Source organism: Parambassis ranga, chromosome 6 (assembly GCF_900634625.1).
Source record: "Parambassis ranga chromosome 6, fParRan2.1, whole genome shotgun sequence".
NCBI lineage: Eukaryota > Metazoa > Chordata > Actinopteri > Ambassidae > Parambassis > Parambassis ranga.
This window is the reverse complement of record NC_041027.1, coordinates 2,200,224-2,225,729: the sequence shown is the minus strand read 5'-3', so window position 1 is coordinate 2,225,729 and position 25,506 is coordinate 2,200,224. Positions and strand designations below refer to the sequence as shown.

The following is a 25,506-nucleotide window of genomic DNA, read 5'->3' as shown; positions in this document are numbered from 1 at the left end:
TACCAAGTACAAGCCCAAATGCATGTTGTGACAGTGAGTTACTGTGGTTTTGTTGTATGGACGCCACAGGAGTTTTTCATCCAGCGGGTCCAGTATGACGCTGACGTTTTCTTCCACAATGCCCACCTCAAAGTGGTTGAATATTTTGGATGATGTAAATTAATTAGCATATGACAGGTCATGTGTATACAACATATACAGATATGATGTCACAGTCAAGTTTATATATACAACTGGTCCAGGTTGCTTTCGGCTGTGGTCAGAATGGCGGGTGCACTAATTGTCCATTTTGGCTGGACTAAGTAAAACACAAATATTCATCACCTCTAAACTACAGCTCAAAGAATGAAAACCTCAGAGCTAACTTGTTGCTAGAAACTCATAGCCCTTAAGTCTCTCTGTCACAGCAGATTCCATTATGGTAAAAGTTTTATTTTTTAGTTTGATTGCTGCAATTTTATTTAGTGTCCCTCTCACCAGGCCTGTCGCCCCAGATCATTTCTTCACAATATTTTTAATGTAAAACTGCACATTTAACAGATTACTGTACTCGAGAGGGATGGAAGGGGTTTGTGGGTAAGTCACATGACCTTAGTCGACGTAAACGTGTAAATACATCTAATCACATGGACGCGCATTACGTGTTCACAGAAGAGGAGTTTTGTCGAGCGCAACAAGTGGCATCAGTCCTCATTCACAGGGTAAAAAACACGAAACATCATCATAACAAATATGAACAACAAATGTGGCAGTTATTGCAAACTACATTTACCAAGCGAAAACGTTAGTGTATGAAAACATTGCGTAATACTATGTATATAATAATGTGTGCGGCAGGCTAACTAGCCATAGCAGTCATGTAAAGCTAAATTCACTGCGTTAGTCAGGACGCTACACCGTCTTTGCTTTGAACGTTGTGAATCCTCAGTGTGGTATATTGTAAATGGTTAATTAATTTTGATGACAAAATGTCGGCACATGAAAGTAATGATTCATCACTACAGCCTGATGTAGCAGAAGTTGAGTGAGGGCAGGGTGGAGTGCCAGGCAGGCCACAATCAAAGATTAGTTTTATGGTGCTTTTGTCCTCGACCTCTGATACAGAAGTCAAGTTAGTAAATTCATTGCCAAATCCAAAAAGCATCCATGAATTGAAGCCTGGAGTCAGACTGGATTCCACACTGCCTCTTGATGTGCTCAACAAGTTCAGGAACAGTTGCTGGAAGCCCATCCGGCAAGATGAGTCTCTGAGAATCAGTTTCCCCAAGTATAATTCTGACTGAACTGAAGCAGCCATTTCACATCACTCTGAAAATGCAATACGTGCAAATGCAACAAAATATGAAATAGAAAATGCAAAATACAAACGTTTCTGTATGGTTTCCATCTTTCTCTTTCTCTTTGTCACTTTCACTGCTCAGTGTCCATAAAGAAACTTCAAGACCAGAATGAGAATCATCAAGCCAACAAAGCCAAAATGGCAGAGGGGATGGCTTTAGCTTTAGAAAAGAAGGATCAGGTAAATGTCACTCTGTATTTCCTTACTGTACACTACTGACATCAGGCCTGTGTTTTTACATCTTTCAATCCTTTACCTGCAGGAATGGATGGAGAAGTTGGGCAGTGTGGAAAAGGTAAGTCGTTATCTGTCAGACAGTATCAAGTTCAGTTCAGCGTATGCTCCTCTAATTTGTATTCTTTTAACATGGGCAAACCTGCAGCCCAAATTGTGAAGTGACCTTTGACACTGTTGATTTCCCTTCACATTACTATGTTTCTAAGAGAGTTGTATTTGTGTTAGTGAGCCACAACTCTTCCATAAACCCTAACACACAGATTGCAGAACACCACATCAATTAGTGTTGAAGTAAAACCACAAGGCTTTCATATACACAACCACATTATGAGTCCTAATGTTTAAAGCAGGTAAGTTTATCATATCAAAAATCTGAACTTATTTGTGACAAAAACAAACTCCACCTTAGCCACAAGCAACTCCACCTCTTGACCGCAGACATCTATTTTGTTAGTCTTCCAGTGGCAGTCACGGTTTAGACTGATCGATTGATCAGTAACTAATAGCTGTCCAGCTAGCTTCATGCCAACTCATTAACCCTGTACATAAGTAACCCCTGCAACACACATTTCCCAACACAATAACACAAGATAGCAGCGCTCATTTACCACATATTGTTAATTCCCTTCCAAGCAAATGGGTAAGCACACATAAAGGTGCCCTGTGGAGTAAAGAAAAGATCTGCAGAATCCTGAGCTCCAACAATTGCATGCAATGCATTTGCAAGCATTCCAGCTATTTATCCCAGGCTTTTGTTAGTGGCCTTTTCTCTGGTCAATGTTGATGCATTTTTACTCCTACCACCTGCAGAAATACTTACTATTAATTTTTACAGAGGATAGCTCATCATTAATTCATACTACAGGTATTATCACCTGTATACACAGGTCATAACTCCACAGGGATCCTTTAAAATTAGCTCCTGGAATCCTGCAATGGATGGAGCAGCATGAATGGTGCTATAATAATAGGCTGACCTGTCAGCTCGCCTAGAGAAGATGATGGAACAGAGCCTAGCACTCTTCCAGAAAAGGGATGACCTGGATGAACTGGAGGGCTTTCAGCAGCAGGAGCTTGCTAAAGTGAAACACATGGTACGTACATGTGGTGTTCTGTTTGATAGCAGAAGTGAATAAGATTAAAGATTAGAAATAACCCAGTTTAGTCTTCAAGACGACCACATTTTGCCATCGTACAGGACAGGGGAGGCCTTAAATGTAAGGTGTGATTTGATGTAATCTGCATTCATTCATTGGGATTTATTTCCCATTTCTGCCCATCAGTTGCTAAGAAAGGAGGAGTTACTGAGCCAGAGAGAGCAGGAGCTGCAGCAGAAGGACGGTGAAGTTCAGTCAGCAAAACGAGGGCTCTCTGAGGCCCGGGGAAAACTCCGTGCTCTGGAACAGCAGCATGAGGAGAGCTGCAGACTCAACTCTGAGCTTGAAATAGAGAGGTAAGAAGAAATGCAACAGGGATTTCTTGTAATTAGTTGTGTGGTCATGTTGGAATTGTTGTTGGGTTGTTGGGTTGGTGCAGAGAGGAGCTGCTGCTGCTCAGAGAAGAGGCAGATAAGTGAGCTGGAGGGACAATGTCAGGAGCTGCAGTCTGTCATCCAGCAGGTTTCTGAAGACTTCCAGAAGGTCAGTCCAAACCCAAACTGCTACACTCCTCCACACTGCTCATTTATTGATTATTTCTCGACATTATAAAATGTTTTATTTTTTAGTCCCAGAGTATGGTCTCAAATCTAGAGAAGTCACTCCATGAATTGCAGACTGAACACGATGCCCTGAAGTTGCAGCAACAAAAGGTCAGAACATAAATCCTTTTGGAAAACATAAATTATCCAGGTAGTTTCGAGCAATATTAATAGAATATTGTTTATTTTGTTAAACATGCTCTCTGCCTTTAGGCTGCTGTGACCGAGGAGGACAAGGAGCGCTTGTTAGTGGACCTTCAGAAGAAAGTATCTTCATTGGAGAGACGGTTGGAAGGGAACCTGAGCCAAGATGAGCATCTACAGGAGCTTCTTCAGGAGGTAAAGTCAGCTTGGATCAGACCAGTGGTGGTTTTGGTTGTTAATTTAGAACACATCACCAGCCTTGTAGCACTTTTAACAGATTACTTTGGTAAGATAAAAGCACTTATACCTACTTATCAGTGCTGCTAATGCTTTTTCAGAAGTCCAACGTAGAGACGATGTTGAAAGACACCAGAGCAGAGCTGCTGGCTGTCCGAACAAACCATGCTGATACTGTTAGCTCTCTGGAGGCACAGGTAAATAAAAGCATTTTACAGCACAAACAGTTGAGAGGGATTGAAGTAATGATGAAACTAGGATCAAAGTGGAGCCTCAGTTGTTCGAGAGTGTTGTTCCTTTTATGTATTTTTATTGCTTGCATGGTTTTTCCTTCCACTTCGGTCTATTCACCTCAGCTTTCTTTTCCAGATTGAGGTCTAAGTGCTGACAGTAAATTGCACAATAGTCTTGTTATTTCCTCAGATCTCTTACGTTGGACTTAATGTCAATCGGTGTCTCTTCTCTCTGCCCTCAGGTATCCAGGATGAGCTGTACTATTACTGAGCTGCAGACTCTGCTCCGGCACAAAGAAGACTCCTCCAGGGCCTACAGAGAGAGAACAGACACACAGGTAAGATGCCAGATACACTGCTGCAAGATTGATAAATCTAACTAAATTTACCCTGCACTTTCAAAATACATCATTACTTATGCCTTTAACTCATAAAATGAATGGTCTCTCCATTTCAGATTGCTAACCTGGAGCTGCAGGTGCTAGAGACTACTGAGAGGCTGAAGAGTGCAGAACAGCAGATCACAGAGAAACAGCAACACATGGACAAAGTTGTGAGTTGCAAGTTTTACATTTTACATTACTCTAACACGGAAAATAAGATGATTTAATCTGCCTAAAATGAAATGAAATAAATGTTCTGTTCCTCTGTTTTCTGATGCATCTCTGTTTGTTTTGCACAGCAAGGAGAGTGGAATGCAGAGAAAGCCTTTCTGGATCAGCAGGTGTGTTTGTTAGAGCAGCAGAGTCAGGAGAAGGCCAGTCGGCTGGAAGAAAGCATCAGCTCTTTACAGACAGACAAACAGACGCTGCTGGACAGGGTGGTATGTTTGCTACACCTTACTTTCACCTATTTTAATTGTATCCTGCAGCATTATGCAGCAGGTACTTCTGACATTAACTTCATATGGTTACTAGTTTTTAAAACACTTTTGAACTGCAAGTATCACTATGGCTGTTTTCACGAGTCATGAAATGGACTAATCCCTGGTCAAGCATCTGAAGGAGTAAGATTAACTTGTTAATAAAACTAATGAATTTTACCTTACTTTATAGTTCTAACCTGTTTCTGAGTATGCATGGAGCACCTGGAATGCAAGCAATTTCCCCCTGGGATTAATAAAGTATTTCTGATTACAGAGAAGAGAAAGTGTGCCAGCAGCTTTTGGAGAGGATGCCGTTGTGTGATGTGTTGACTTATCGTCTTTGTTTTGTACTGGCAGGCTGATCTGGACAAACAGATGAATGAGGCAAATTCCACTCTGAAGCAGCGGAGTGAAGAGATGGAGGACTGTAAGGTCAGAAACACGTATTCACACAAAACATGAGCTTACACATTTTTTGATAGGACTGCTGGTCTAAAAATAGAGTACTGATGAGATGATGAGCCCTGCTGAGGTGTTTTTAGGAGATTAAAACAGAGGCTATCTGTAGTCCTCACTCCCTGTCTCGGCATGTTCCCTCCAGGCAGAGCTGAACAGCCGGCAGACATTGAGCACAGAAATTGCTAAAGCTCTGGAAGAAACCAGACGACAGAAGGAGGAGCTGCAAATGCAGGTCTGTGGGTAAACACGATACTGTTCCTAACATAGGTTCCCCACAATGATGGACAGTACCAGACACATACTGTGCCTGTAAACCAGTGAATTGGACCTTTGTACCAGTCACAGATCATAAGAGAGCAGACATGAGCTGTGTGTGTGTGTGTGTGTGTGTGTGTGTGTGTGTGTGTGTGTGTGTGTGTGTGTGTGTGTGTGTGTGTGTGTGTGCGCGCGCGTGCGTGCGTGCGTGCGTGTGTGTGTGTGTGTGCCTCCCTCTGGTGGTGTTGCCGTGAAACTCCACGCACACAGGCAGCTCAATAATAAACACTTAAAGAGGCCGACACAGGACTTTTAATTTGTATTTATTGTTTAAATTCACCAAAAAGTTTTTTTCTGCATAACTACATCCAACAGCATTCATAATTAGTCGTCACTGTGACCCTCCCCCTTCAACACCCGAGTGACGATAGTGTGACATCATCAGCGCAGCCATGACGTCACAGCATCATGGCTCAAACAGCAGAAGAAGAAGAAGAAGAAGAAGAGAAAAAAAACTACTGGCAGTCAGTTTCATCCTGAAGTTCCTTCATCAATAAAAGCATCTCGCCACTACCCGTGTAAAGCACAAACATTGCACATCAACTCAGAGCATAGCATTAAAGTCTTCTTCTTCAAATGAAAAACCAAAAAAAAAACACCCGCCCACCCCGATCGCTCTTTCTGTGGAGTCAAATGAAATGATAAATGTGGGTCTGTACAGTGAGGATGATTAAAAACAAGATGGCTGCTGCAGGTCTCACAAAGATATGAAGTGTCCTTTCCTCTTTGCTTAAATATTCCTGTTCAATATTTATCAAACAAGGGCCCAGATTTCTCCATCACTAGGAGAGGAATCCTAAATAAATGCCTGAGGAAAAATGACACTACCTGCATACAGGGGCTTTATTTAGATCAGACTGTGTGTTTTGGAATTTTTAAGTTGTGAAAGTCATCTGGAATTTAAAAAAAAAATGTTTTAATGTTACATCCCCAAAAAAAGAAAACACATATATATATATTTTCTGTTTATTTTTACAGTCTCAGTGCAACAATTTTTACCCTTTGAAATTAAAGGTCAGATGATGCTTGTATAGTGACACCTGTGGCTGTTAAGTGTACTGCAGGCTGTAGCTAGCGTGCATGTTCTTCAGTGTTGATTCTAATTATTTTGTAGTAGCTTTCGAGTTCAATTCAACGTTTTAAAGCACTCAACACCAGATTCATGGCGCATAGCTAAGGTAAAGCTACTTAGATAGGTAATCAGATATAAATATGTTTCCTTTGTTGGCTAGCATCCACACTGGCTTAACATACACATTTGTACAGTGTATTAATTTACCTGGTGAAGTAATATCATATCTAATCCGACAGTACTTTACTAGCTCTAACTTAAGACACTGCACAGATCTGGTGTTGCCTACCTTATGATAGGTGTAATTGGAAAACAGGAGGGTAAGTATTTTGCTCTATTAGGTAGCAAGCAAGCTAATGTTAGCATCGATGGAATTTGATTTTTTATTTAATCTACTCAAATATTGGCAATAAAAAGGAAATAATATAATAATAATACTATTTCCTAAGTATAGAACCGAGAAGCATTTTTACAATACAACCTGGCAACAAAATATAACTCTGACTGTATTATGTAAACTCCTCAGGGATGTTGGATTTTGTGATTCCAATCATACATTTACAGTGTTTTTTTTTTATTTATGGGATCATAAAAGTGCTCATTAAACTACGTACTATTGCCTCTCTATCGCCTGCCACAAAAATACTCTCATTTGGTATCATTTTTTGTAACTGAACACTGTATGTCTTAGCTTTTTTTATGTCCACTTGGTGAAGTTAACATATGGCTATAATCTCCTTTAGTACCATCTAAATGATGAGGAGCCGAACATACAGCGCGCACATGGAAATCCCAGTTCCCCTCAGTAAAAATGAGGCTAAATATATTTTAGTCTGTCACATTCTCCGCACTAAAAATTGCATTATTTCAACAATTATGGCTATTAGCTTACACATCTATTGTAAATGCAGGGTTAAATCTGCTCGTCACTCTGAATGCTCCGTTTTCTTTAGTCGTGAAATGTTTTATGCTGTTAACGGTACTGCTATGAAACAAGATGATCCAGATGAAATGAGCTCATTGGGAAATCACAAAAACAGTCCTTCATTGTAAATACAGAAAAAAAGTGAAAAAGTAAAAATGGCATCAGAGTAATGTCAAAGCAAAACTTTCCCTCCCACACTCCTTGCATAAATCTCTTCATTAAATCATTTGTTATGTACAGTAATACATTTAACCTTTTACATACACGGCTCGTCTGAGCCTGCCGAGTCTCTTGAACAGTACTACACCATAGTCCAGTGACCAAATATTAATCCCCTCTTCATCAAAATAACCTTATACAGTAGATTACAGTAGACACCTTTCAAGTAAAAGAAATGTTTGTTTGTTTTTTTCTAAGAATACTGGTGTGTTCACATAATTGTAAAAGACCCGAGTCAAAGCAGAGCAGAAATCACCTCTGATTGCAGCTCATAGGAAAACAAAGGGCAGAGCTGCACAGGAGCAGGATTTCCCTCAGGATGTTTGACCCAGGTCTGTCTAATGGTTAGCAGACAAAAAACCTCATAATCAGATGATGGACAGAACATAGTGACTAATTCTTCTTTTCATCGCTGAATCTGATGACGGAAAAAAGGTAAACGAAGAAGTATTTCTTTTTTTTAAAGTAAGTACAGAAAAGCCATCATAACCACAGACAACTAAGCCACCGATTTCTCTGCTGCAAAAAAAGTTGTATTTTCTTGCCTTGAAGTAAGGTGAGTGAAAGAGAAACACTCACTATGTCTTTTTTGTACAATAATCCATTGATGATAATCAATGCACAAAAGTAAAAGACAGAAGCACACAAATATCCAAAAACTAAAATTAAGACAGCTCAAGACGAGAGATTTTTTTTTTGAAGTCTCATTCTATTTTAAAATACACATATTAACCAGCTGTAGAAGGTTTACATAGGAATTTGGATTCATCAAAAAGAGCACAGTTTTAAGTCAGTTCAGCTTTCCTGGCTTTATGGTGGACCTTAGGAGTCCAGGGGGGGTCCAATTCGAGACTGCTGGCCACAGCTGGGGGCACTGCTGTGTGCCATCATGTGCTAGGTAGATGGCAGTTAACCGCACGATGATGCCTGGGGGTGGCAGAGAACGTCTCACGCTGCACTGTACTCACGCCGTTATTCACACTGCACATGTATGGTTTTAGCTTCACATCAGCTCAGTTCTGCAGTGTGAGGAGAAGGAAGGAAGCGGGGGGGGGGGGGGGTGGCTGTGCATTGTATTGGTAAGGAGATTGAGGAGTAGCTTTGACCTGGTGATCCAAAATCTGGAGGGGGGGATTATGGCTCAGAGGAGTTTTGAAGGATGTAAAAACTCTTGGAGCTGCAGAGGATAGATGGTGGTGAGCAGGGAGAAGGTCAGGTCAAAGCACGGGAAGAGTTTTCAGAGCCGCTACCCACCCAAAGATTCACCTGCAGGAAAACACAGAGACAAACATAAAAGATCTGACACTATAGAAGAAGATTTTTCACTCAATCTCTCTGATGAGAACCAGATCATCTATTTTTAAATCACCCTCAGAGTATCTGATTCACAAAAGTTTGATGTTTTGCAAGTTTCTTTTAAATATTGTATTAACCCACCAAGCTAATCTATGTGCTAAGTGACCATCAGTTCACTCTGGGTCAGAGCTGAACATTCCAGTTCAATCCCAGATTACATTCACAGAACACTAAAACATGCAAAGTAACAGCAAAAGGCTAACAACCTGAATGGACAGCTCTTATCGTGTGCACACTGAATGATTTTCAGGTCATATTTGTGACACTACATTTTGTTTTTTAGTTTGTGAGGATGCATTTACTCTGTGTTGCTTTCATGCTTTAGTCGAACTGTACCAGAATCTGTTTGTAAGTGGGTATACATTTGTTTTAATTAAACCAGACACACCGAGTATGAAGACCGACAACCATTCATTCATTTTGCCACTACTGATGCTAAATCCCCCCAAAAAACAGGTGGAAATGAGTGATTGATTAATTATGTGTTAAGTTACCAAAACTCTTAGACCAACACTTCTCAAGGACCAGAGCTAATAAAATGAAAAAGTGCTTCTTAACGAAGGTGTGCAAGCCAAAAAAGAAAAGCTGAACAGAAGATCTCAGTACTCCATTTTCAAAGTCTTGCTTTGTGGGTTTTGTTGTCATCTTTAATCTTCCCTACAATCTTTTGTACTTTTTGTGTTTCTCAATGACTCGCACGCCCTTCACCGTGCACAAAAGAAAGCCCTCATTGATTTCACCGAGCACCACTGCAGACATTTGAACCTGTCAGCCTGAATTACTTTCACCTGGATGCTAAGACCCAGGTGAAACTTGGCTGCTGCAATCACAAGGCAAAAAATAAAGAAGGAGGAAGTTCAGCAAACACCACTCTATAGTCCTCTATATCATTAAACTGCACAGAGGACTCACTTTATTATTTTGCCTGTTTTATTGACACAGAGACAGCACAGAGAAATAAGAGAATAATAATATAAAGTGTTTTTTTTATTATTTTGCCAATTACATATGCTGCTACTCCACATAGAGTGAGTAGGCAGCAGTGAGTGGGTGAGATCAGAAGAATAATAGAGGAAGCAACCAATTGTTAAATCTGACAATAAGTGTAGGTTGTTTTATATGCGTAACATTCTACACATATTAGGTTTAAAATATGTGTAAAATTTGAAATCCTAAAATAAGACACTTATCTTGTAAGAACATATTTTACTGTGAATTTAATACTTTAATGAAATCTGCAAGCATCACATCACAAGAATGTCACATGACCCGCAAAGGACGGGCGTGCTCACCGAGTGTTGGACGGCTTCAGCAGATGGTTTCAAGGTGACGTGAGTTCTGCAGAGGAAAGAGGAAAAACTGCTTCACACACACTGGAATAATGTACATTTATACAGAGGAGGTGTGTGTGTGTGTCTTACAGGTGTGTCGTTCCACTGCCGCGGCAGGTCTTCTGGTTCAGGTGGGTAGGACATCCAGGACGGGCTCCGGTATGATGACGGTGGTGACATGACAAAGTAGTCTGAGTAGCCCGGGCGGTTGGCTGATATCGCGTACACTGCTGTTATTGGGTTTCCTATGGTGAGTTACACAATTAACCTGATATGCCACAAACCTGTCGCCTGCATTTCAACGTCCTAACACTACGTGTTACCTGAGTAGGTGCTGATAGACTGGTCGACGGTGACGGCAGGGAATGGGGTCCTGGAGAGCGGCAGGTAGGGGGCGCCGTTGTGCTGCTGGGGCTGCAGGTCGGAGGACTCCGTCACACGAGGCTTCAGACTGACATCAGGGGTGGAACTGTTAGTGCAGAGGAGGGATGGATATTACTCTGCTTTTAATGGCTTTTGTTGTGTTTTTATTGCTGTTTTTAATGTTTTATCTTTGCAATGATTTATTGACATTCAGTATATTTTAGTAAAAGTAATACAATATTACTACAATCTTTTGTACTGTTTCTCAATGACTCGCACGCCCTTCACCGTGCACAAAAGAAAGCCCTCATTGATTTCACCGTGCACCACTGCAGACATTCGAACCTGTCAGCCTGAATTACTTTCACCTGGATGCTAAGACCCAGGTGAAACTAATGAGGGCACAGCAGCCAATCACAAAGGCAAAAAACAAAGAAGGAGAAAGTTCAGCAAACACCACTCTATAGTCCTCTATATCATTAAACGTATTTTCCATAAATACAGCAAGAAAAGACCCAAATCAATCAAATTCATATCAAAATCAATTCATTCAAAATCATTTATTTCGTCTTAATAGTAAAAATAGCAATAATCTGGTTCAGTCAAAGTGTATATGCCATTATATATTTAATTTGCTACTATATAGCTAATACTCTATGAAAAATCAAAGTTATTTTAAGACATTTGATTCAAGATTCTTTGGATGTCCGCCTTCTTTTTTCTTATTCTGTGCCATCCTCTGCACTGTTGCTGCACTGTGATGATGGTAAATGACTGCAGGACAGGCGGCCAGGTCTCTGCTGGATTCCAGGACCATAATGCACTGTGCGCACTAATGTCTCACTGTGCATACTAAAAGAGGAATTAACATGCTGCCCTGCCCCTCCCTATGGGGACACAGAGGAGCTGATGTGTGACGAGCTGTGACTGATTAACTCCTGAAACACCACCATTTCTGTTTTAGTAACAAGAATAATACTCCAGGGTTGGATTTTGAGTTTAATCAGTAGTAATTAGCTATGTGGATAGAAGATTTCAGCTCTTCTCTTCCATTGTCTTGTATTTTCTTAAATCTGTTCTTAATCTGCAGCTGAAACATTTCTTCCTTCAAGTGTCGTTTTTGCTGTTTGTCCACTAGATGGCGAGCATGTTCCTTCATGTAAAACAGCTGAGCAGTCAATCACTCTCTGCAGTGCCAAAGCACCCAGCAACACAGTGCACACGGCAGCAGCATTTAAATGAAGAGGACGCTCCGTTCAAATGATGCAGACCAACATATGGGTCTGAGAAAGACGCAGTCACTTCAAACCATGCTGCTTAGGATTCTGATGCTTTTTATTCTCATTTAATAATACATCTATCTGATTCTGTGATTAGCCTCATTGCTGCATTCTGATTGGCTGAGGAGTTTTCTGAAGTGTTTTTCCTGAATGACTGATTCTGAATATATTTATAGTGTTTTTGCAGTGTGCTATGTGTGTCTGTGTGTGTACCATCGTAGCGAGGTCCCTGGAGGCGGTCCAGGTCTTGAAGGAATCAGAGGAGGGGGGGAACCTATGCCCATGTCTGGAAGCTGGGTGAACCGGAAGCCCTGCAGAAGATGTTTGGAACATTTAGAAATCTGAACACAGTTACAGACACACACACAACTGAAGCTGCACGGCATGGCAGCATTATTTGTTTGTGGGTGTTCGGTCACTTTGATCTCTGTAAAGCTTCCCCCTTGCTGATCAGCTGTTAGCGGCACACACATAGCAACAGTAACGGCGTCCTTCCACCGTGTGTATGTGTGTGTAATCACATTTTAATGCATCAACCAAACATGCATGACCTTGACAAGCTCTGTGGGTACTATATAATCAATTCATTAATAATTGAACATTCTGACCTCAGAGTGATTTTGTTTTGATATTACATTACATTGTAATAGTGGATTAAATAACAGTGTGTAATGTAAAAGCTTTTATTGAGAGGCACAAACAACCATTATCCAAGTCTGCAATTCCCCACATTGGAGTGCTGTAGTGAGTTTCTGTGTGCTGTGTAGGCAGAACTTTCTTCATCTGGCAGTGCCTTTCATCATGTTATTTATCAAAAGGACATGTGATCTGTGACATTTGAGATGTTTTCCTTTTTCCTTGTCAGAAACTAATCAAATACGTTATGTAAGTATTTGGTGTAAACCAATGAAATCAGGATATGATCAAGACCAAGTAAGTAAATTAGAATGGGCTGACAAGAGGGGCTTCTTTTAAGTTTTTCTTCTCTATTCTCACCTAGTCTAACATCAGGTTTGTCGACTTCTCTGATTTAGTTTCAGTATGGGAGAGGGTGAGAGGAAGCTCATGTTCAACTGGTGAACTGGCCCTTTAAGTGTTCCAGGGTATTAAATAGGAAAAAAAGTTCTGTGATGCTTAAATGCAATAATAGCCCAAACAATTCATGTATAATAATCAGCTCCTGCTGAGTCTGAAATCTGTGCGACATTATTTATCAACAGCGACAAGTTACTTTAATCATTAGGGGTCTTGCTGAATAGCAGTGGGAAGCATCAATGCAGACGCTACATGATACAATCATCATTACTGCAAATACTGTGAGACGTTTAATTTTAAAGACTTGACATAAAATCAAAGTTTTTTTTATTTTCCTGAGTAAACAGATCAGACTCTGGCTCTAACTTTAACACAGACACAATCTGACAGCTGTGATGGAGCTCAGGAGTGAACCTGATAAACTGTGACAGTGTGTGTGTGTGACAGCTTGGTGGTCTGAGGTGAGGAGAAGTACAGACAGACTGTGATTTGCAGATAGATCCTGACTGATCCTGTCTCTAGCATGGACTTCATAAAGAGTTATACTGCTGTGTAAACGCATACAAGTAGTGGACGCATGGACCCTGCTTCTGTCTGAAGCCACAGGTTTGTAATAAACTCAGAGGAAAGATTTTTCAGGCAGCTGGAAGCAACAAAGATTATTGAGAAATAATAATAATGTTGGAGCAGCACCTAAAGCAACATAAACTGTTGGTGATGTTTTCTGTATCCTTCTCCCATTTCCCTCCCAGTGCTTACCGGTTTGGGCAGGCTACACTGGTGCATGTCCTCGTAGCCCGTGCTTCTCTGTCTGCCTCCACAGGGATGATTCATTGTCCCCGGGGCGCTGGTCACCCCGTCGCTGTAGTGGCTGGTACGGGATGGGTTGTAGGCGCTGTGAGCGTGGTGGAGGTGATGGCGGTGGCTGTTAGCAAAGGAGGAGCAGTAACAAATAAAAAATGAAGTTTAGTCGTCAGATTTACACCTACTCTCTGTTTAGTATTTCTCCAGTGTACCGAGCAGACGTGTTGAGATAAAGCAGCTTTTGGAGAAACAGCCTGGGAGTGGGATGTATGCAGAGTTCAAACTGTGCATCAGGGAATCAATCTCTTTTCTTTCCTACAGAATGCTGGAAATTATGCAGATGTTCTACGAGAGAACTTTTCAGTGAAAAAAACATATTTACTTGGTAGGAGGGGAAGGGGGGTCGTGGTCTGGAGGTGCCAAGCTGAAGGCGTTGCCAAGCAACATATGCATCTGCGTGCGGACCTCGTCAATGGATGGCTGAGAGCTAAGTGTGGAGGAGTCGGAGCCACGGTGAGCTTTCACCCCTAAGCTGCCGGTCCCAGTTCCAGTAGATCCACCTCCGTAACCCAGAGAGCTCATCAGACGGTCCACGTTTGTCTCCTCAAATGGCTCTGGCTCACCCTGTGGAGGGATCACACACAGTACTAAAGTACAGTCAACAGCTTTAACAATAAGAGCTAAGTGTTTTCTGGTTTCCTGTTAAACACAAGAATCATGCAATTGATTCTGGCTTTTAAAAATAGGCAGGATGCAGGTTTCAGTACACATTTTTTATCCTCTGATCATAACATCATCTTAATTTCTACAATCAAGTTCCCCCTACAATACAACAATGTTTTTGCAGCACAACAAATCCGATGCAACGCAATTTTAAACTATGGACTGTGTTTAATCTTTGTCTAGTGCTGCTCCTCAAGCAACTCAGGGTACTGATACTAAAACTGGAGCAATGCTATAATTTGCTCCTGTTCTTTTTAGTCAGAAGGATTAGATTTACAAAATACTGCCCTGTTTTAGAGTCATACACCTGATCTGTGAACATAATACATGATTTCACTGAAGTCAAATGTCAAACAATAGTAGAAATTTCTGGCAAATTTGAGCAAAAACTTACATCAAAAAACATCCAGTATCAAGCATCATTCTGTCATCATATGCTTAGATTAATATATATGATCACATCAACATCCATATTGTGTTGCTTAACCACATTCACCCCCTGAAACAGGAACATCGCCAATAGCTATATCATAAAAACTATAATACCTTGTTGTGATAGGATAGGATTTACGGTTCTGTGCAGTGTACATGCAAACACACCCTGTTCTCCTTGTGCCGTTTCAAGCAGTTTGGTGCATCCAAGGCTATTAACTGCTATCGAGTCTCCCATCTGAATCCATGAACAGGCTATAATCATATTCAGAGTCATTGACATTCAGCTAGGTAGCACGGTGCCTGCTGTTACTATGGTGCATCAGAGCAGAAGCATAAAGAGATTTCACCCTATCTGTCCCCAGTTTCATCTTCCCTCAGACCATCTTTTCTTCCTTCCTCCATCTTTTGCTCCTTTTAAAATGAAGGAATCACTCTTTCCCTAATCTTTTTGTCTTTTCCTTTTTCCCCCATACCTCTCTATTATATTTATAAAGTTCATCATGAGGTAATTTGTTAATCCTCCAGGTCTGAGCTTAAAAGCATCAGAGTGAGAGTTAAGGATTAAAGTTAAAAATGCTCTCAGAAGATTATTTTATTAGTTTGACAAAGTAGCAGCGCTTTATTATACAGTTGCTCGATTCACCATCTCTCTATATGACTCACCCGGTCAGAGGTTGGACCGGAACTGCTATATTACAGTTGTTACAGAATCTGACTTCAAAGCTTTGCATGTTCTTGCTGCTGGGTATTTTTTTTAATCTCTGCTACAGTCAACCCTTCATATCTTCTCCCTCCAGACTATAAGGTAACTCTGAGGTCCTGGTTAAAATGGAAGATTTATTAAGGGCCTTTTCTTCAAATTGAATAATTGAAAGGCCAGTACATCTGTGCTCTACTGGCCTTCTTCCTGGCTGACTGATTCAGTAGGTGTATCTTGTTACTCACATCGTAGCCATTGTTGCGGATCCCCCTCCTGGATCTCTCCCTGAGCACCAACAGGTCCATCTCTGTCTCTACTGGGCTGGGACTGCTCAGTGACTGACGGCTCCAGTAGGTGGGCTCTCGTGGGTGCGAGTACCTGATGGACAGATGTGTTACTGATGACATATATTCTTTACTTATCATGAAATGTATGCTCAGCTTTGACAAAGGTGCTCATCTTGAACACACCCTGTTTATCCAGGAAACGTGCAGAAACACACCATTTTAACATAATATGACACACATTCTAAAACAATTGAAATTTTGGTTGGGCCAAACAAAAACCCGTATTCGCATTTGTAATCTCAGACATCACTTTTTTCAGATGGTTATATGTGCTGTTCTATGACATATAAAATGAGTCATTAACTGTCTATAGGCTCATTGTGTTCAATCACTAAGTGACAAAAAGGAGCATGTATCTGCATGATGTGTAAAATATTAATGTGCTTTGACCAAAACTCACTTGCTACTTCCATGTTGCTTAGCAACTATGCTGTACAGGGTTAGTAATTCTTGCTGGGAGGAAAACACAATTTATTTTTTATTTTCCTATTAGACAGACTAAACAGAAAAATGCACTAATTAAGATGCATTCTGCTAAACAATGACAGCCAGTTGTTTGTTCAGCAGTTTACTGCTTGATGAAATGACACAAAAAATGTATGTAGTTCAAATATTATAACATTACTACACATTTTGCTGCAGTGTTTGTATTGGAAGACAAATAAAGCTCTATTCTTCATAGAAAAAATGAATTAGTGGCAGACTCTGTTTTGAAGACTTATTCAAAATGTCTGTGAGGAATATAAAGGATCTACTAACTGAACCTTTACAATACAACTATTGTCAAGATTTATTTGTCCAAATTCAACAACCTCATCAGCTGATGCACACTTTCAAATTAGACGTCCATTAGACGGTTTCTAGGCAACAGCAGTGGCACTTTGTGATAGAGTTTGAACTTGGTAATATATAAAGTACCGGTAACCTAAATGCAGTCTACTCTATACCTCTTATGACATCCAGCGAAGGAGGCCCTCTTCTCTTCAGCGGTCATCGGCTCTTTGACCCCGTTGTTGTGCCGACTGTGCCTGGTGTCCCGGTGACTGAAACCGTGGCTGCCGGTTTCGGAGAGAGAGAACTCTCCGTAGCCTTTCCTCCGGGCCTTCTGACGTAGTTTGTTCCTGTAGTGCTCAATGTCAGACTTCTGCTTTAGCCCAACATGGTTAGCCTGCAAACAAAGTGTCCCAGTCTTTAATTTTATCCTCTTTATGTTTTTATGTTTCACTTTTCTGACCATCTTCAGATAATCAGAGAGTGTCACACCCTAAACATGACATTTTCTGCTAATGAAGTGGAAAAGCTGCAAATGCCTGAGGGGGTTTTCTGGTCTTATGTTAATAAATTAATGGATAATTTATAATCAGGCTGTGTGCTGCTGCCCTCTGTAGAGAAAGGTGCAGAGAGGCAGAGTGAGATGTGACAGGCTCGGTGAGAGATTACGGGAAGGAAGGAGGGATAGTGTTTGTAGAAACAACAGCTAAATTCAGTAACAGTACAATGTGTCCCAGTAGAGAACCCATGCTACTACATGAAGTACCTGTTTTTATAACCATTATCAACAGCTCAAAACATCAACAACAATATCAAAAATATCTAAAGCAGTTTTACTGTATTTGTGTGTGACTGTCCCAATTTTTTCCTCTGCAATATACTGTCACTACTGCGTGCTTACCTCAAAGCTGAGTGCGAGAAAGCCTCGAACACATGTGTGTGCACTATGTGTAATGTGTGTACAGACTCACCTCCCCATTGACGACCACAGAGTCCTGGCTGTGTGAGGAGGAGGAAGGGTAGGAGTAGGTTGGCTGGGCTGTCATGGGTTTGATGGTGATGAGGCGCAGAGAGCCTGTGTGTTCCTCATACGGGTCTGGGAAGACAAATAAGTTAGTAAGAGGAAGAAGATGACATTGGAAGAACCAGAAGTCACAACTGTGACAATAAGACACATGTGGACAACAAATGTTAAGCCACAGGTTTGGAAATTTTGCCATCATCTCTTTATTTTTTGAACCAGAATATACAATGTTTTGGGTGTGGACTTAGCCATGCCTTAAAGCATACCCTGCATTATCGTTTGCTGTTTTATATGTGACCTTAATTTACAAAATCATTACTTATATTAGTTGTGACTAGTGACTGAGAACATAATAATAGTTTTTTTGTAACAACAAAAAGTAGGATACATTTGTAACCAGAAGAGTTGCCTCCTGCTGGCCATTAGAGATAATGCAAATTTTAAGAATCCTCTTTGTTTTTGCTTCACATTTGAGATGCCAAGGATCCACTAAAATTATGACTATATAATGCATTATCCCTGTTGGTTGTGATGGAGTTGATGAGATCTTGCAGCTTGAGAAGAAGAAAAAAACACTGTGCCTATTGCAAGAGTAGGCAAGGTTCTGCAGGACATGTAAGGTTTTCTCCTAACTTTAGAGTCTCCTCTTTCATCCTTCAAAAAATGATGAAGTCTAGAGATGGAGAGAAGTGAAGTGCATACCTTGTTTCTTATTTATTCATTGAATCATTCTTCAATCAGCCATCTAAAGTAAACTTAGCAGCTTAGAAAGTTGCTCTGCTTCTCGTATCACCGTGATTCACAGTGATATGAAAATTCTCTCAGTGAGTCAGCTGGTGTTGCTGTGCTGTGGTTTCACATTTGACTCTTTGTAAGAACTGCACTGCTCCTGTAACCATATGACACATCAGAAATAAAATATTGTGATTCTCTCGAGGAAACAATGTCTGGACTCAAAAATAAACAGAATATCAGCTCTGATGGTGTGGGACTCATGCAGAACACAGCTGTTCATGGTTATATTGTTTTTGGAATAATAATAAAGGTACTGCTATGAACAAAGAAAATGACCACAATGTAGTAAAGATCAAACCCTGGAGTCTATTTTATTATTGTTTTCATCAGCAATTACACTAGTCTTTGTCACTGCTAAACAAAAACATATTATCTGATATGTCAATTCTGCATTACTTCCTCATAGATGAGTTGCTGTATTAAGCTAAACACTTGAAGTAAAAGGCAGGGTTTATGGTATTCACAGTATGTGCTGACATGGGCTTTGGTTGACTGTCACTCTCCAAAATAATGAAATTTGTCTCATTTAGCTTCTATATGTGATATTTACTTGTTGTCATGGAAACTAAACATTCAGATTACAGCCATCCACTACAAAGTGAGTTCTGATCACTGGTCCTCTAATGAAAAAAACACCTCAGCTGTATGTGGTGCGTCTGTACATGAAGTAGCTGTGTATATGTTAGCGTAGGGAGCAGCAGATGGAGCGTGTTGTGTTGCACCATGAGTCACTGCCTGACTGACATCATATGGCAGACTCCGTCGTTGTAGAGCTACAACAGTCTGCCATTAACCTAGCTCCAAACCCACACTGTCACCATCCATCCTGGCAGTGGCTCAGCCTGCATTATTATTTTGTTGCTGCAACTGCGCCTGCCTCTTAGAGGGCCACAGTTAAGGTCGGAGCAGGTGGAGTCACAAGGCGGCAGAGGCCATGGACCAGATTGGACACACATAGATTACATGAACCCTAAACGCTGCTGCTGCTGGTAAACTGTCTGTGTTACTGTCGCAGCAGGTGCAAAACATTGGAATGTTGGGAGAGTGTACAAATTGTATGCTTATGTAATGATTAATTATTGCAGGCACATCATGAAATCCCATTTTTATCATCATCCATTTGATTACTAATTTAGTCTCTGTCATGTCTTAGTCCAGCAATTATGGAGCGTATACAGATCTTTTTGTGTAAGGTTCAGCAACAACAGTTACTGTAGATAAAAGCATGCACAGCTTATATTTCTGTGTCTAGTAATGGGTTTTTATTTTTCATAAAGTCTCCTCCGGGCATCAGGAAAGTTGACTTAATTTTATATCTACTACCTACAACAGTCATGCCACATTGTCATTACAGGTTTGACATGTTGAAACTTTGAACAACCCTGCTGTTTGTGGCTACATGTTGTGTCGCTCTAATTTCTATATCTTAAGATCTAGGAGTAGTCTAAGGGTGCAAAATGAAGTGACTAGGACAAGTTTTGAAGTTCAAATCCACATTAACAGATGACTGCGCATCCGTTTTTTTCGTAACAAAACAAAACGGTACGTTTCGTAACAAAACGTACCTTATCTGTTTTTACAATACAGCTAATTTATTTTCTATTAAATTAGAATAAAAAACTCCAACGACAATGTGAACAGTTTGGTTTCAATTGATTGATTGATTGATTTTTTTAAACACCTGGATGAGGCTACTAGCACGCTTTTTTTTGTGCACGCTAGTATAACTGCAGAGGTTTCTATGTGCGTAGCATAGATCAAGCTATGGTCCACAAATGTATAAGCCTGTATAACAGATCATCAAATTCACAGTTGCTAAGTCCTGTTCACTGTTCTGTATCTGCAGTGATCTTACTCACAAAGATGGAGATGACTTTTTTTAGCAGCAGTAGTGATGTGGCTATAAAGCTGGTAATGGTATTCTCATCTGTTATGTATAGGGCAAAAAAGAAAGTGCAGTGTCATTAACCTTTTAGCTGTATCGAAAAAAGTCACCGATAAGGATGAACATCGATTTAAAAGTCAATCTGACCTACAGCAGGACCTTTCCCTCATATTCTGTTTCTCAGTTCTAAAAGTCATCTAAACTCTAACAAGAAGCTATAATGACTCGCAGTACACACGTTCTTCAGTTAAATGTTTTTCATTATGATGTTATGGTGATTTCCTTGACAGAAACATCACTCTGTACGTCTGTTTTGTCGTGTTTCTTTTTCTAAAAACGACACTTCTGTCCATCTCCAGCTCTTTGTGCACAGTAGTGAGAAAATGAAACAATTACTCATCTTCTCCTCCTCTCCTGCGGGTATTCATTCATTCGCTTGCATAAACACTATAAATCAGACAAATTACTGTGAATACTGGTTTGCTGATGCAAAAGAGATTGAAAATGGCTGTGTCCTAGTCCTGTCACTGAACAGACGCAACATTTGCTGGGTTATCAGTGATCTGAGCAATGTTTGTGCAACCATTTCTGTTGGAAAAAGGTCTGCTTGGTAATCTTGTTAACAAATCACATATCAAAGATGCAGCATATATACTGCCATTGCTGATAATGGAGCATGTACAGCTTATAATTCCGCATCTGGAAATAAATCTTTTAGTGCCTTCAGACAGCAGGGATTCAGGTAAGACACTTCAGGAATCTACAAGAACTGTGTGAACAGTGTGTGAACTACAACAGTCAGAAGTCGACGCAGGGCTAACATGCTCTATGCAGTTCAGGATGACAATTAATATTCTCTTTCCTGACAAGAAATATCTGCATATTTTGATTTTGCAAGATCTCAAATTATCCTGACGTCAGTGGTTATCAAACTATTTGCTAAAGCTTTCTCATTCTACCCTCTCAAACATTTGAACTTCACCAGCAAGTTAACTGTAGCTCCATCCATACATCCTGTTCATTGCAGGGCTCTTGAACTTTTATGCAGCTCTCTCTTCTGTGTAAAACAGGCAGAACGGCAGAGCATTCTGTTGCACCTTTGGTGTGCCTCTAAGATGCCGTAAAAGATATTGACAGCACCCGATCAGCTGCTGAGTAATGGGCAAGCTGGCCTTTCAAAATGCTTCATGGACAATATGTGTGAAAGAGTCAAGGTAACCATTGGCAGAATAAAGAGGGGAACTTTAGTACAGCTGAAATTACACTGTTCAACATAGAAATTACAGGAGAAATTGACTTTTTGGTGGTCTACTAATGCATCATGCGTAGTGTATGTTTCTTTTGTAAATTTTGTTTTTGTGGCCATGATTGTGCTGTAGACATGCATTACTTTTTTAATGCCATTAAAAATGCACCCTCACTGACACTAAAAGTGTGACAACAGCTCAGAAGCTCAGATGGTTAATGACAAGTATGCTTGTTAAAAAAGAAAAAGCAAAGGTTTGAAGGAATACCAGAAAAAACAAGCTTCAGTAAATGGATTAGGGAGTATAAATAAAGTCAAAGATGCTAGGTCTAACTGTTGAGACAATAACATTCTACAAGCTGCCTCATTAAAAACACCTCTAACTGTATCCTACCACAGGATGAGGATCCCTCTGTGTGTCACAGGTTTTAATGGTGAGTCATTTCTCTAATGCACCAACCATATACAGTGGGTTGTGTATATTTGAAAAACACCTGAGGTGACAGTCGCTGTCACAACTCTTTCCACGGTGTTTCCTCTGAGGTTCTACTTAAAAGTAAGTTGATGCAATGCTTAAAGAGCAGCACGCTGGTTCTTATCTCTTCGCTGCTTTGCATCCTGGAATGAGGTAAGCCAAGTGAAAACACCAGCAATATTCAATATGCAATAAATTCAAACACCTGACATGTCGTCAGATTAAACTAACGCCAGAATACTGTGTGTGTGTGTGTATGAGTGGACATGTGACGCTGTATGATATGAGTACACTCGACAGTTACATCATTCAGTGGCGGGTTGAGTCACTCTGTGAGTTTGTCCAATCTCTGTGCTCATGTGCAGTTCATTAGCTCACAATAATTACGCTTTGGATAAAACAGCATAGTAGGTGATTGTGTGTGTGAGAGTGTGTGTGTGTGCAGCCCAAGTGTAACAACTGTGTGTGCATAAATTAGGTTTTTGGTGATGACAGCGGCAGACTTTGTGGTGGGCACTAACATATGGAAGGACAGATTTTACTTCTGCCTATCTACCTCTGCCCTCCATTTTCTCCTTCAGTGTGATCACCATCTCTTTTTTTTTTTACTTCTATTTTATCGATTTTTCCTCCTCCTCCTCCTAGTCCTCCTCACCATTGTTGCCCCTCTTGTGCAGCTCCTCCTTGCCATTTTTGCTGCTGCTGCCAGTCGCAGTCCTTCGGGCCGAGGAGCTCTTGCTGGTGTTCAGCTTCCCGGAGCCATTGCTCGACACCGAGCCATCCTCTTCACTTGGCAACCGCCTGTAGTAGCCATGGCAACAGAGAGGGAGAAAGAGTGAGAGAGAGAGAGAGAGAGAGAGAGAGAAGCTTGAAGTGAAGATTGTGTACATAAACGGGGCATCAACTCACAGTCATTAATGACAATGGAACAACAGCGTTAATTAGAATGACTAAATAAATTAATAAAAGTTAATGGATTGTTACGAAAAATGATTAAAAATGGTTAATGGGCCAAAAATGTTGGTTTGTATCTGATTGTACAGTCATTTAAATAGGGTCACAGACTAGAGAAGTGGCCCCATTTAACCCATATTTTTTCAAAACTGGTAGGTCAAAAAAAAAAAAAAAAATCCATGTAAAATCCAAACAATTACATTTTACTGTACCATTTCTATGCAGAGCAATTGACAACAAGGGACAATACTGAATAGGAAATGCCAGTATGTCTTCTGAAAACATGCACAGAGGCAGGATTATGATGGTGTACACCACAGCGAGCGCGGCCTGGAACATTTTTCGTTTTTTGTTTATTTAATGGGATGCTACTCTTTTTTGAAGAGAAAAACAATGTAAAAAGAAAAGAAAAAAACACACTACATTAAGCTACAATACTGCTGTCGCAGAGGGTTTATATATCTTTATACACATGTGTATGATTCCCAATCCAGCTGTCTCACAATATAGGCTCAGAGACCTTTAATAGTGAGTTTTATTTAATCTAATAAGACTCACAGACTCACACTTTTGCCTCTGTCCTTTCTTTTGTTTGGCAACTTAACCAACACAAAATTTTGCATTGCTGTTATTGTTGAATTGTAAGTCACCTCACGTCTCTGGAGACAAAGTGAATCCAGTAAAGCAGGCTACATTAGGCACAGAAAATACAAAGGACGAGTGGAGCTTCAACATCCTTGATTTTGTTGGGCAGGCTGGCCCACAGCCAAAGACCCTGATGGAAGCAGTGCAGACTACACACTATGGTTTCCCTTCACTTCAGAGGACATTACACTACACTACACAGCCACTAATACAACACCACAACCTCCACCCTTACCATAAACTAAGTTCAGGACTTACTCTTTGTCCCCAAAAGGAGTCATGATACAAAGATGTGACAGCACATTTACATTCCTACGTCATATTTACAAACAGAAAGACACACTGCAGTCATATATACATGACTCCAGGGAAGTCAATAGAGTCATGCATAAACATGTATGAAGACAGAAATAGCACGTATTCTCTTTGTTCTACAGTATATGCCTCAGACACACCATGTAAACCATGTACAGGACACACACACACAGCCTGTAGGCATGTAAGCCACAGCAATTACACATCATGACAGGCTCGTCTACAGGTGGCGTGAGATGCACAGATCAGCAATACCGGACATTACAGAACCACAGGCGAGGCTAACACACTGTCGGTGTGAACACACACACATACAGTGCAGCCAGAGAAGCAGACAGTCACTGGCCCAGTCACAGTCAAAACCATGTGGTATTAGGCAAAGAGCCGGAGGGATGGAGGGAGAAATCCGGCGTGTGTTCCATGTAAATCTGTCTGTAAAGGCCAGATCAATAATCACACTGCTGGAAAGTAATGTTGGTCTCTCTGCCTCTCTTTCTTCCTTTCTTTGTGCCTCACACACACTGTGCTGTAGCTCTCTGGAGGATGCACTGAGCAGAACAAATGCTCCTCCTATAAACCCATCCCTCAGTGTTGCCCTGTGGTTAGCATTCAGTCTGCACCTTTTCTCTTTCCTCAGACAACTGAACAATCAGCAGCTGAAATAAACGCTGCAGTTGTTTCAAACACTGTTTTCACTTGTTTTAAATGTTCAACAAACAGCTGTCTTGAAATGAAGCAGAAAATGATCACAACGCTCCCTTTGAGTCGAGACAACGGAACAGGTCATTTGCATCGACCGCAATTATCACATTGTTTACGATACAAAAACACATATTAATACCAAATAAATGATTCCAGTGAATAACTTAACAGAGTAATTAGCATTTAAACTGTGAATTTTTTTTTTATTTTTTTGATAACATAAGGCACAAAACAAACCACACACAAACCAGACTCAAACCAGTTGTACACCAAAACACCAAATAAACTACAAATACTGTCAGTTCACAGAATATATGCATCAGCTATAAGTCAGTCTCTAAGATGTTAAAAGTGTCCAGTAGATGTCAAAAACTGTCCACGAGGTGAACACCAAAAGTGGCATCCAGAGGCACTCAAGGTGTTAGTTATATCCAAAGGGCATAAAGGGAAAGATACAGCCATAAAAAAAGTACTATACAGAATATGCATATATGCCTAACTTGATACAGTATTATTGTCCCTGTTAATATAATCAATAAAAGGACCCCCAGAGCTCAAGAAATTTGGCACGGGTGT

General features: G+C 40.5%; 1 protein-coding gene and 1 pseudogene across 2 annotated transcripts in view; one reads left to right on the top strand and one right to left on the bottom strand.

Moving 5' to 3' along the window:
- Positions 1-1,477: 1,477 nt before the first annotated feature.
- LOC114437810 (golgin subfamily A member 1-like) lies at positions 1,478-5,487 on the top strand (annotated as a pseudogene).
- Positions 5,488-8,554: 3,067 nt separating this feature from the next.
- Positions 8,555-25,506, bottom strand: part of kiaa1549la (KIAA1549-like a) — an 83,154-nt gene continuing 66,202 nt past the window's right edge. For both annotated transcript variants that reach the window (XM_028408264.1, XM_028408265.1), the window contains 11 exons: positions 22,970-23,115; positions 17,861-17,985; positions 17,066-17,286; positions 16,017-16,149; positions 14,296-14,537; positions 13,869-14,034; positions 12,288-12,385; positions 10,755-10,900; positions 10,522-10,676; positions 10,393-10,438; positions 8,555-9,010 (listed from right to left, as the gene is read on the bottom strand). In XM_028408264.1, the coding sequence (XP_028264065.1) occupies positions 10,409-10,438; positions 10,522-10,676; positions 10,755-10,900; positions 12,288-12,385; positions 13,869-14,034; positions 14,296-14,537; positions 16,017-16,149; positions 17,066-17,286; positions 17,861-17,985; positions 22,970-23,115 (1,462 nt within the window). In that variant the 3' untranslated portion in view covers positions 8,555-9,010; positions 10,393-10,408. The remainder of the gene's footprint in view (positions 9,011-10,392; positions 10,439-10,521; positions 10,677-10,754; positions 10,901-12,287; positions 12,386-13,868; positions 14,035-14,295; positions 14,538-16,016; positions 16,150-17,065; positions 17,287-17,860; positions 17,986-22,969; positions 23,116-25,506) is intronic.